This window comes from Myxine glutinosa, chromosome 5 (assembly GCF_964187855.1).
Source record: "Myxine glutinosa chromosome 5, kmMyxGlut1.1, whole genome shotgun sequence".
NCBI lineage: Eukaryota > Metazoa > Chordata > Myxini > Myxiniformes > Myxinidae > Myxine > Myxine glutinosa.
In genome coordinates this window covers 200,088,360-200,102,028 of record NC_136265.1, presented here as the reverse complement: position 1 = coordinate 200,102,028, position 13,669 = coordinate 200,088,360, and the positions used below count along the sequence as shown (strand labels likewise).

Below are 13,669 nucleotides of genomic sequence, written 5' to 3'. Positions count from 1 at the left end.
ACTTGTTTGCCCAGTCTGTGATTTTGTCCAGGTCTGCAGAGAGTGAGGAGGCTGCAGACTGCCGATCTGAGCGATGAGGAATGGAGCGACAGAGAGTAGAGTCATCAGCAAAGAGATAGAGAGGATTTTCAAGAGAGTCAGAGAGATCATTGATGAAGACCAGAAAAAGCACAGGGCCCACAACACTGCCTTGGGGAACTCCAGCCTGAACAGGAAGAGGAGATGAGAGAAACCCATTCAGGGCCACATGTTGACTATGACTAGAGAGGAAGTCCGCCAGCCATGCGTGGAGATTTCCATGGATACCAAAGGAGGAGAGTTTGGTGAGCAGAGCGGGGTGCCAGACCGTATCGAAGGCACGTGATATGTCAAGGGAGACAGCTCTAATTTCCTGTTTGGCATTGAGGACCTCCATCCATTTTTGAGAAAACAGAAGCAGCATGTCCAGAGTAGAGTGACCAGGTCTGAAACCAAATTGATGATCAGAGATCAAGCCATTGGAGAAGAGTAAAGATTTCATATCTGAAGCAATGATGGATTCCATGACTTTGCTGATAATTGGGAGAAGGCTGATTGGTCTGTAGTTGCTAGGATCTGTTTTTGCACCTTTTTTGTGCAAAGCGGTGATGTTGGCTGATTTCCAAGCAGATGGCAGATGACCTTGAGCAAAAGAGAGGGTGAAGAGAACAGAGAGAGGGAGTGAAAGAGCGGAAGAACAGGATTTTAGCACCCGTGGGCTGATGCCGTCAGGTCCAGGTGCAGAATCAGAGTCGAGGGTTGACAGAAACTTTTCCACCTTGTCAGGAGGAAAGGACACAGAGTCCAGGAGCAGCTGGGTATGACTGGGTACGGTGGGTACAGAGAGGGATGGGTTTGGGACACAAGATTTAGAGGCAAACACAGAGTTGAGGCATTCAGCTTTTTCACGTGCGGAGTCAGCCGTGTAGCCGTTTGAGGTGAGGGAGGGGATGGAGGGGGAACAAACACCAGAAACAGATTTGACCAGACGCCACCAGGATTTGGAAGAGGGAGAAAGATAGAGTTCGTTCTTGAGAACGGAGACATATTGTTTCCTGGCTCTCCTGAGGGTGGACACACACTTGTTTCGGGCTTTGTGAAAGGAAATGAGATTTCCTTCCGTTGGATTTGCTTTCTAGGAGACGAAAGCAAGTTGTTTCTGGGCAACAGCCTCCACAAGATTCCGTGTACCATGGACGGGAGGAAGGGTATGACAAATGAGGACGAGATGGGATAAATCTGTGCATGAGAGAGAGAGCAATTTACTTTGGAAGAATTCCCAGGATGAGTTGATGTCAGAGGCGGTAGAGATGGGAGACCAGTCCAGATGATTGATGGCTGCTTGAAGACTGTGCCAGTTGGCCTGAGTGAAATGCCAGACTCGTCGACGCTGAGGAGGCTCTCTGAGAATAGTCAGAGAGATGTCCACTTTAACAAGCACATGATCAGATGAGCCGATTGGAGCAGAAGAAGAGCAGCAGACATTTTCAGGGAAGTTAGTCAAAACCAGGTCCAGAAGAGAAGATGCTCCGTTGACTGAGATCCGGTTCGGGAAATTGACAGATTGTGTCAGTCCCAGTGAGTCGCAGAAGTCCTTTGCTGAGGAGCCATGGCTGGTGAGAGAGGTACCCACACCCAGCCAACTGGCATGGTGACAATTGAAATCACCACATATGAGGAAGAGAGAGTTGGGATGGGTACATAGAAGTTGGTCCATATTATCAGACAGCGAGATGTAGATGTAGTCATCTCTGTTTGGTGGACGGTACTACACACATATGAACAGAAGGTGGGAGCGAAGCGGAAGCCGTAGCCAAAGGTATTCCTGGGGGTGAGGTGGAGAGAGGGCAGTGCAGGGCGAGTGAGGAAGATAGTTTTTAATAAAAATAGCAACCCCACCTCCAGGATGAGGCTCAGGTCTATCATACCGGAGGAGGGAGTAACCTGGGAGAGATACCAAGGAATCAGAGACATCATGAAGGAGGAAAGTTTCTGTTAAGCAGATCACATCTGGTTTGTCAGAAGCAACCTGTATGGAGAAATCAGTCAAGTTTGAGCGAAGGCCCCGGATGTTTGAGGTCCATACCGTTAATGAAGAGGAAGGGGGAGCATCGGATACAGAACAGGGGGGGGGGGGGGGAGGGGTAGGGTAAGATGTGGAAGAGGAGGAAGAGGTAGGGAGAGCTGTTGAAGGTGTGTCAGAGATTTCAGAATAGCTTGGAGAAAGGGAAGAATGGGGCGGACAAAAGGTTTGATGGTGATTGGGTGAGGCACAGTGAGGTGTTATTTGAGGAGGGGGAATAGTGAGGCAGAAGGTTGGGGGAGATGAAGGTGAAAGTTGGAAGGGGGAAGAAGCGGGGAGGATGCTTTGAGGAGGAGGGGTGAGAGGGGAGTCTCGGAGGGGAGAAGCGAGGGAGAGTCTCGGAGGGGAGGGGTGTGGGGGGAGCTTAGGAGGGAAGGGGTAAGGGGGGAGATTTGAAAGGGATTGGTGATGGGGAAGATTTGGAGGGGAGGGGCAAGGGGGAAGATTTGGAGGGGAGGGGTGATGGGGAAGTTTTGGAGGGAAGGGGTGATGGGGAAGATTTGAAAGGGATGGGTGATGGGGAAGATTTGGAGGGGAGGGGCAAGGGGGAATATTTGAAAGAGATGGGTGATTGGGGAAGATTTGGAGGGGAGGGGCAAGGGGGTAGATTTGGAGGGGAGGGGTGATGGGGAAGTTTTGGAGGGGTGATGGGGAAGTTTTGGATGGAAGGGGTGATGGGGAAGATTTGGAGGGGAGGGGTAAGGGGGAAGATTTGAAAGGGATGGGTGATGGGGAAGATTTGGAGGGGAGGGGCAAGGGGAAATATTTGAAAGAGATGGGTGTTGGGGAAGATTTGGAGGGGAGGGGCAAGGGGGTAGATTTGGAGGGGAGGGGTGATGGGAAAGTTTTGGAGGGGAGGGGTGATGGGGAAGTTTTGGAGGGAAGGGGTGATGGGGAAGATTTGGATGGGAGGGGCAAGGGGGAAGATTTGAAAGGGATGGGTGATGGGGAAGATTTGGAAGGGAGGGGCAAGGGGGAAGATTTGAAAGGGATGGGTGATGGGGAAGATTTGGAGGGGAGGGGCAAGGGGGAATATTTGAAAGAAATGGGTGATGGGGAAGATTTGGAGGGGAGGGGCAAGGGGTTAGATTTGGAGGGGAGGGGTGATGGGGAAGTTTTGGAGGGGAGGGGTGATGGGGAAGTTTTGGAAGGAAGGGGTGACGGGGAAGATTTGGAGGGGAGGGGTGAGATTGGATTTTGAAAAGGGTACGATTAATGGGAAACGAACATTTATTGCAAAATGAGTTTCTTGAGACCTTAGAGTCAAAAATACGTTTGAGGACGCTGAAGGAGGGGTGGAGTGCAGGGGAGTTTTGGGAATGGAGAAAAAAGGAACTGTAAGAGATGGAATTTTTTTTTGGAATGAATAGATCTGGTGAGCAAGTCGAAAGCATCCTTTTATCGAAGAAGAAGAAAAAGGTGTTATAATATACAACAGAATACATTACTTCAGGGGAAAGTTTAAACATTTTAAATGTGATCACGTGATCACGAACAACGTGATCGAAGAACGAACGAACAAATAAGAACAACGAATGAATGAATAAGAACAGAGAAGGAAATATATATATATATATATTTTTTTGAGTTGAGATTTTAAACAAGGAAGTATGGGGTGAAAGACTGGGACAAAAAACAGAGAACGAAAGTAATTGCAGCGCAATCGACGAACCGCTGAGAGAAAAACAAAGCCTCAAGGTCGGACATGGTAGCCTACTAGGCCTCGGAATACGCGACACGAATTAACCGACGATTTTGTATACATGTATGAGAAATTAACACCGAGAATCTTACTAAAGACACACTATAGGTACACACACCGAAAGAGAGATACAGTTTCGACAAAAACACAATTGTGAACAATTACTTAACTTCGAAAGCGTGAGCGCATGGACAGCTTCAAAAAACTTGACCTCCAATCTTGCGCATGCGCACTGGGTTGGCGTCAGGAAGGCCATCCGGCCATAAAAACATTGCCTCATACAGGGAACCATGATTGTCATGGGGCCCGCAAGGCTAACCCCCGCTCTAGCGGGGAAAATGGCCTTAAAACGATCATTCATTCATTCATATTCATTCATACAGTGCCTTCAAAAAGTATTCTTACCTCTTGACATTTTTCACATTTTGTTGTTGCAGCCTGAATTTAAAATGGATTAAATTGAGATTTTTTGTGTCATTGATCGACACATAATACCCCATAATGTCAAAGTGGAATTTTTCTTTATTTAATTTTTACAAAATAATTAAAAATGAAGAGCTGAAATGTCTTCAGTCAATACGTATTCAACCCCTGTGCTATGACACTACCAATTGAGCTCAGGTGCATCCAATGTCCTTTGATCATCCTTGAGATGTCTCCACAACTTGAGCGGAGTCCACCTGTGGCCAATTCAAATGATTGGACATGATTTAGATTTTAGAAAGAAACACACCTTTTTATATGAGGTCCCACAGTTGACAATGAATGTCAGAGCAGAAACTCTACAATGAACTCCAAGGAACTGTCCGTAGCACTCCGAGAGAGAATTGTGAGGAGGCATAGATCTGGGGAAGGGTATAAATCAATTTCTAGAGTGTCGAAAGTTCCCAAGAGAACAGTGAGCTCCATCACTAGGTAATGGAAAGAAAATGAAACTATACAGACCCTTCCGAGAGCTAGCGATCCAACAAACTCAGCAACCAGGCAAGAAGGCCCTTAGTCAGGGAGGTGACCAATAATCTGATTACCACTCTGACAGAACTACAGAGTTCCTTGGCTGAGATGGGAGAACCTGCCAGGACAACAATCTCTGCAGCACAAATATAGGCTTTATGGGAGAGTGGCCAGACAGAAGCCAATCTTGAGAAAAAGGCAAATGCAAAAAGGCATGTGAAAGACTCAGAGCATGAGCCAAACTAGAACAGCACTCGGGAGAGCGCATACCTTCGCCAGGCTGAACAGTTTGTTTTGTATTCACTGACAGGTCAGATCTGGATTCGGACCTGAACGAAAAATCCAATCGGCTTTTTCTTGTCACCTAACCAACTGGTCCCACAAGTTTAGTCATAACTCGTCCACAACTTTTTTAAATATCATGTTATATATCACTTTTCACCTTATCTCTCAATGGTGAAGAATAACTTAAAAAAATTAAATAATTTTCATATCCAAATCCATATTCAAATCTCCACCAAAATCCAATCGTTTAGGTCTTTTCACACACAACCTATCCACCAAGTTTCGTGCAAATCCGTCCATAACATTTTGAAATATCCTGCTATATATCGTTTTTGGCCCTATCACTCAATGGTGAAGAATCACTTTGAAAATTCTACTAGCCGGATCCGGATCCCGATCTTCACCAAATTCTAATAATTTCGTCCTTGTCACATACGCTACATCTCTGCCAAATTTCGTCCGAATCCGTCCACAAATTTTTGAGATATCTTGTTCACAGATAAACAAACAGACAAATCAGATAGACAAGCAGACAGACACACAGGGATTAAAACATAACCTCCATCCACCTTCGGTGTCTTTCGGTAAGGAGTCTGTGGTCTGATGAGAGAAAAATTGAAATCTTTGTCCTGAATGCAAAGCGTTACATCTGACGGAAACCGAGCACAGCAAATCACTTCTCTAACACTATCCCTACCATGAAGTATGGTGGTGGCAACATCATGCTATGGGGATGCTTTTCAGTGGCAGGGACTGGGAGACTTGTAAGGATAGAGGGAATAATGAATGTGGCCAAATACAGTCAAATCCTTGAGGAGAACCTGATTCAGAGTGCAAAAGACCTTAGACTGCGGTGAAGATTTACATTCCAACAGGACAATGACCCCAAGTATACAGCCAAAGCAACACTGGAATACCTTCAGAACAAGAACCTGAAAATCCTTGAGTGGCCCAGCCAAAGCCCAGACTTGAATCCCATTGAGAATCTAGGGAAAGACTTGAAGATTGCTGTTCACCGACGCTCCCCATCCAACTTGACAGAGCTTGAGCAAATCTGCAAAGAAGAATGGAGGAAACTCCACAAATCCAGATGTGCAAAACAGATACAGACATACCCAAGAAGACTCGAAGCTGTAATGACTGTCAAAGGCACTTCTACGAAGTATTGACTCAGGGGGCTGAATACTTATGTAAATTGGATATTTCTGTATTTAATTTTCAATGGATGTGTAAAGAATTTCTGAAAACATGTTTTCAATTTGTAATTGTGGGGTATATTGTTTAGATCGGTGATAAAAAAAATTCTATTTAATCCATTTTCAATTCAGGCTGTAACACAACAATTTTAGTATGATTTATAGTCAGCTCCTTTCTTACAAAAAAGTGTAGATGACCGATGAAGTAAGTATTTATATTTGCAAGGCATACCAAAGGAAATCAGGCCTTTTGTATCTGGCTTTATATTTTCCTTTCAAACACACAACCATCGTAATCCTTTACTCCTTTACCTCACTTACCTGTCCTTTATGCCTTTACCTCACTTCCCCCATGTACCAGCCTTCAACCTCCTTGTGAACTTTGGTGTGGCTCTCACTTTTCCAGCAGCCATCTCTCTAGGAATGCTCTTCAGTGTTCCGGTCACCAATGGTAATGTCTTTTGTTAAACCTCTGTCATACTAGAGGATTACTTCCAATATATATATATATATATATATATATATATATATATATATATATATATATATATATATATATATACCGGCATTTATACATATGTGCATATATACATATACATACACACACACACACACACACACACACACACACACACACACACACACACACACACACACACACACACACACACACACACACACACACACACACACACTTATACATTCATACACAAATACATTCTTGCATTTATACATACATATATACAGTACATACACAAATACATTCATGCATTTATACATAGGCACATACATTCATACATACATCATAAACACATACATACATTCATACACACATACATACATCATAAACACATACATACATACATCATAGACACATACATACACACATACGAGTGTACAGTCGGTTCACGACATTCACGGATTCCGCATATTCACGGTTGATAAACTGTGACTTGCTTCTTCATTCATGGCACTGTGTCCCGCGTATCCACGGTTTTTCGCGCACGGAAAAAAAAAAAAATCCACGAACCGCGAGCATGACAGTTCTAAAACATATCTTCCACCAGCCCTGCATAAAGCAAATGGACATACGCAAAAAAACATCTTCCACTAGCCGCGAGCATGACCGGCTTTTACATTCGCAGCCATGTGCTTCACATTTTCACGGCAACATAAAAATATTTTAGGCACACTATAAGCGAGCTTCGCGGGATGTCCAACCATTCACACTGTGAACATTGCTTCACGGGATGTCCCACTAGCTGTATAACATGTCGTCCCCCGGGAGTTACTGTGCAGAATGAAAACACTCTAACACATCTATTAGTGACATTAGCTGCCCCCCTAATCCCCTTTGAAACAATGCCTCGACATTTGTGGGATTTTCCTCGACATTTGTGGGATTTTCCTCGACATTTGTGGGGTTTTCCTCGACATTTGTGGGGTTTTCCTCGACATTTGTGGGGTTTTCCTCGACATTTGTGGGGTTTTCCTCGACATTTGTGGGATTTTCCTCGACATTTGTGGGATTTTCCTCGACATTTGTGGGATTTTCCTCGACATTTGTGGGGTTTTCCTCGACATTTGTGGGGTTTTCCTCGACATTTGTGGGGTTTTCCTCGACATTTGTGGGGTTTTCCTCGACATTTGTGGGATTTTCCTCGACATTTGTGGGATTTTCCTCGACATTTGTGGGATTTTCCTCGACATTTGTGGGATTTTCCTCGACATTTGTGGGATTTTCCTCGACATTTGTGGGATTTTCCTCGACATTTGTGGGATTTTCCTCGACATTTGTGGGATTTTCCTCGACATTTGTGGGGTTTTCCTCGACATTTGTGGGATTTTCCTCGACATTTGTGGGATTTTCCTCGACATTTGTGGGATTTTCCTCGACATTTGTGGGATTTTCCTCGACATTTGTGGGATTTTCCTCGACATTTGTGGGATTTTCCTCGACATTTGTGGGATTTTCCTCGACATTTGTGGGATTTTCCTCGACATTTGTGGGATTTTCCTCGACATTTGTGGGATTTTCCTCGACATTTGTGGGATTTTCCTCGACATTGGTGGGATTTTCCTCGACATTTGTAGGATTTTCCTCAATATCTGCAGGATTTTCCACGAACCAGGAACTGCCGGGAACCTATCCCCCCTTTTACCATTGAAACAATGCCCCCACATTCACGATTCTGACATTCGCCGCATTTTCCAGGAACGTATCCCCTTTTAATGTTGGGGTCCAACTGTATTTGACTTTCCAAATGTGACATCATCGCTCCTAAGCAGCCTGTTGTAATCTGGCATTTTTAGCGCACACGGCTGGCTGAATCAAACACACACACGCATGACAATAACATTGGGTATTGATTGTAGTGCAACTTGTACACAAGCTTGTATAAATGGAAATGGGCCTAACGTGACTCAAGTTGATTTTTCAACAGCGAATCAAAAGCATGATTATTCTACTTTCGGCACCTTGATGATTATAGCAGGTGATGTAAGAGGCTGTACCTACTTACAAGCTATTTGTAAAGCCGGCCATACATTCGCGAATGAATGTCCGTGTTGCCCAAGCATTTGCGTAGTGAGGGTTATACTGGGTGGTTTGCCATTGCCTTCCCATCAGTAGTTAGGGCAGGAACTTGGAATTTGCTTAGGATGTCGGCGATGGCTCACCTACTCTTCGTGAAGGACACCGTGTGGATCTTTAACATCCACCAACTAATGCCGACTGACGGGACGCCCAGTTTAACATCAATCCGAGGGATGGATGGCACACACATCCGAGGGACGGTTAGGAATCAAACCCAGGCTAGACAGCGGTGTGTGCGTATCTAGTGTCTAAACTCTAAACCATCGTGCCAGCCCGAGTATATGCCATATGCCTACCTATATACGTATGTATGTATACATATATATATATATATATATATATATATATATATATATATTATAATAGCCGTAGATGATTGTCTGTCTGTTGGGTGTCTGTCCGGGGTGTGGCTTACTCGGTTTGCAGAGTAGCTCCACCCATTCTGGGAGAGGCTTCATATAATTATAAACAAATATCCAACATTTTATTAACTCGCATAGCTTTGAGGCCTGTTTTGTAGGCCCGTGGTGTCTTGCTCTCTCTCCCAGTTTTATTTCAAATCAAATTCGATATATCATTTCATTTTTCACAGTCGCTAACATAGTTTTAGACTCGGTTGAAAAAAAATGGGAAGAAAATCCAATGAAAGTTGCCGTTTACAGAACGAAATGAATTCTCAAAGACCTGTAACTTCAAGGCCATTGAGTCTCTCTCACGCCTTTATCTCCAATCTAACTCACCATATGATTTCATTTTTATCGATGGTTTTAGACTCGGTGTCAGCAATAATTGAGAACATTCCACACACGCGGGAAAATGCAGAGATATATTTTTAAAAATCGCCTCATGGTGTATCATACACCGCCCAACATGACCCCGACGGCAACGGGTCGATACATATTAAAAATTCGATATATCATTTCATTTTTCACAGTCGCTAACATAGTTTTCGACTCGGTTGAAAAAAAACGGGAAGAAAATCCGATGAAAGTTGCCGTTTATAGAACGAAATGAATTCTCAAAGACCTGTAACTTCAAGGCCATTGAGTCTCTCTCACGCCTTTATCTCCAATCTAACTCACCATATGATTTCATTTTTATCGATGGTTTTGGACTGCAATTGGTCAGCAATAATTGGTCAGCAATAATTGAGAACATTCCACACACGCGGGAAAATGCAGAGATCTATTTTTAAAAATCGCCTCATGGTGTATCATACACCGCCCAACATGACACCGACGGCAACGTGTCGATATATATTTAAAATTCACTTTTGCTTTTCCGTTAAGATATATTACTTTTTCGTTTGATGACAGTCGTCACAAAAACGTCAACAATGATGCCGACATATATTTCTTCGTTTTTATTTCATTCAACATTATTAGCTGGAAGTAAAATATGTTTCAGGAAATTACCGAGAGATATTTCTTCGTTTTTTAAAATTAGTTATGTGCGCATACACTTTAAATAGGTTTATTTGAAATCTTTAATTTTCCACAATATAATTTACTTGCCATTTATCATTTGATGATTACGAGACAAATTCCTCTTGAGGATCGTGACAATTCATGCGCTGCGTGGAAACTTCTATTTCCAAAATGAATGAGACGATCGATGAAGAACGCAGACTTGAACAGGATGTCGCAAGAAAACGAATGAGACGGGCGAACGAGTCCATCGACGAACGTCAATGCAAACTTGTGGGGTCACCCGTGGGAATCCCACGGGCATGGATGTGTGTGACATTTCGACATATTGAGTTAGATGCTGCACATTCATTTTTACAAAATGGTTACTGGCAAGTCATCAGATCCAGAAATGGTGTTCGACATATTGAGTGTGTGTGTGTATTGACAAATGAACACAATTTATTTACGCGCAAGCACGAAAGCAAGACGGGCCGATTTCCGATTCCGACGGGCCGACGGGCGAGACGGGCCGATTTGGAGCAAGAAAAAGAACGAGACGGGAGAAAAACGAGAGAAACGAGACTGGGAAAGCCGATTGGAGAGGCGAGTGAGGAGCGATTGGAGAGGAGAGTGAGGAGTGATTGGAGGGGAGTGTGAGGTGCGATTGGAGAGGAGTGTGAGGTGCGATTGGAGAGGAGTGTGAGGCGCGATTGGAGAGGAGTGTGAGGCGCGATTGGAGAGGTGTGAGGCACGATTGGAGAGGAGTGTGAGGCGCGATTGGAGAGGAGTGTGAGGCACGATTGGAGAGGAGTGAGGCGCGATTGGAGAGGAGTGTGAGGCGCGATTGGAGAGGAGTGATTGGAGGGGAGTGTGAGGCGCGATTGGAGAGGAGTGTGAGGCGCGATTGGAGAGGCGAGTGAGGGATTGGAGAGGAGAGGAGTGTGAGGGATTGGAGAGGTGAGGGATTGGAAAGGAGAGGAATGTGAGGGATTGGAGAGGAGAGGAGTGCTAGGTGGAGAGAGGAGAGTGTCAGGTGGAGACAGGAGAGTGTCAGGTGGAGAGGAGTGAGGGGTCACATATTATGTGAAATAAATAAATTGTGTTCATCACACCATTTCTGGATCTGATGACTTGCCAGTAACCATTTTGTAAAAATGAATGTGCAGCATCTAACTCAATATGTCGAAATGTCACACACATCCATGCCCGTGGGATTCCCATGGGTGACCCCGCTAGTATATATATATATGCCTATATGCCATATGCCTACATATATATATATATATATATATATTTATTTATATATATATATATATATGCCTATATGCCTGCCAAGCTGCCACTATATGATACACATTTACACAGAGAGAATTGTGGTCGTCTCCGAATCCCGAAAGCAATTGTTTATTATTTTTTTTCGCACCTAAAACCAACACCCCGAGTACAACTACCATTTCTCAACTCATTCTGTCCAGTAGTTCAATGGAATATCGAAGTCAAGCAACAGAAACGTCTCAAATTATATATACAGTATACCAAAGTATGATTTACGTGTGGACCTCAGGTGTATTTCAGGTAATGGCATTTGTTTCCTGCATTTTTATTTTTACATTGTTCAAAATTAGATTTAAAAATAGGCTTTCTATTTTTTTATTTTTTTATTATTCGAGTAAACAAATGTAGTAAACCCTCCATGTTACACCGACTTGAGAGAGCATCAAATGAGTGAAAAAAGTGACGTCACGTGCTTTGCTCTGATCACCGGCGATTCGTTCAAGTGGGAGATCATGTCCTACGCTGCGCCAATCACTGGACAATTCTCAGGTGACGGAAGTTATTTATGGGGAGCCCCATGCGACATCGGCTCAATTGTGAGGTGAACCCCAGGTAACTCAGGTGAGGTCCTGAGTTGTGAGGTGAACCCCAGGTAACTCAGGTGAGGTCCCAGTGGCGTTGAGACAAACCGCCAGGGATTCGCAGGGACAAATTGTCTCGTGTTTTGCCAGCTTAATGACCAGGCCATTGGTTGAAAGGTGTACTAGTTGCAATGTATAGATTAAGGTATATGTATAATAGTTGGGGTAATTGATGTATATCAAGGCACATTTTGTGCGTGTGTGTTTTTTTTACAGTGCTGGCGGCGTGCCGAGGTGGTGTGCACAACGCCGTACGTCTAGTCGCTGCAGGTACCATCTGCATAGGTTTCCTACTCCTTTTGCTGCCTGAAGGATGGGACGACAAGGCTTGGGCATTGATGGACAAAGTCAGAGCCCGTTGGCGGTCAGCCAGTGAAACGTGTGATGAAGGATCAGCAACGAAGCCACAAGCCGTGCGAGACGTAACTGCTTCTGCCTTTCATTGAGAGGAATTGGATGAAGCAATTCAGTGAGTCCTTCAAATCCTGAATCGATACAAGTCTGCACTGTGAGTTTCTTGGGGATTTAAATTCCGAGGAGTGCTTGGTGTCGTTAACAGCAACATCCGATGTAATTTTAAAAAAAAGGAAGATGATTTTGGCTGCAAAGAAAAACGTTCAATCTCGTTCCTCATGCTACTTTATGAACGCGGCCGAGAAACAATAAGTCGAATGTTGTAAAATAAGAAGGCGACTGGAAATTTCTGAAGTTTGGGATAATGGGAAAAGTACGAGGGCCGTTCAAAAAGTTATGCAAACAAAATCTCATGATAGTCTACGATACACCAATAATTTTTAATTTTCCCAATATCAATAGCACTGCTATTTCTAACGACCCAGATGATTCACATGCTATGAGTTTGGGTGGGAAAAAGCTTTTTGAGTAAGTCTTTCACGAACCAGCTGGCCAGGCCTCGTGTTCACCAGAAGGGGATTTGCGAAGGAATTTGTAATCTTGTTCAGTATGCCGGTGAGACCTACTAATTCGTTGAAAGACACCCCGAACTAACTCGAATCAACTAACTAAAATAACTAATCCACCTACTAACTCCAACAGGTGGAACAACCGGCTTAACATCCATCCAAAGGACAGGGCCCTGCCTGTGCAGCACCAATCCGATGGTTTATTTACCGGGTCGGGAATGGAATCCAGACTAGCATGTACATTACATCTGCACAATTCTCTAAGACTCGAATAAATATATACTTGTGCTTTAAATATTAAAAGAAAAAAACCCAAAACAAAATTGGACCATTTAGTCTCTCCTAACCAATGACAACCCGTCGCTCGGTGATCTCGGAAATTGATTTATTGGACCAGATGCTCTGTCGCCAATGCAGCTGGAAGTTAATTCTTCCAAAGCAATTTTAAATCTATTAATGCACGAAAATCCCCAAAAAGGTTTGCATGTTGAAGAACCTTTTGTCTTCCCATATTGTAATTACAATGATGATGTCATTTCAAAACTGTTTTCCTGTTGGCTGTACAAAGCAAATCACTTCATGCAAAC

General features: G+C 43.9%; 1 protein-coding gene across 3 annotated transcripts in view; it reads left to right on the top strand.

Moving 5' to 3' along the window:
- LOC137426487 (solute carrier family 35 member F3-like) overlaps window positions 1-13,381 on the top strand; it is a 32,614-nt gene extending 19,233 nt beyond the window's left edge. The window contains exons 6-7 of one of the 3 annotated variants that reach the window (XM_068115061.2): window positions 6,600-6,689; window positions 12,376-13,381. In XM_068115061.2, the coding sequence (XP_067971162.1) occupies window positions 6,600-6,689; window positions 12,376-12,605 (320 nt within the window). In that variant the 3' untranslated portion in view covers window positions 12,606-13,381. The remainder of the gene's footprint in view (window positions 1-6,599; window positions 6,690-12,375) is intronic. The other 2 variants (XM_068115062.2, XM_068115063.2) reach the window with 2 other exon arrangements.
- The last annotated feature ends 288 nt before the right edge of the window (window positions 13,382-13,669 follow it).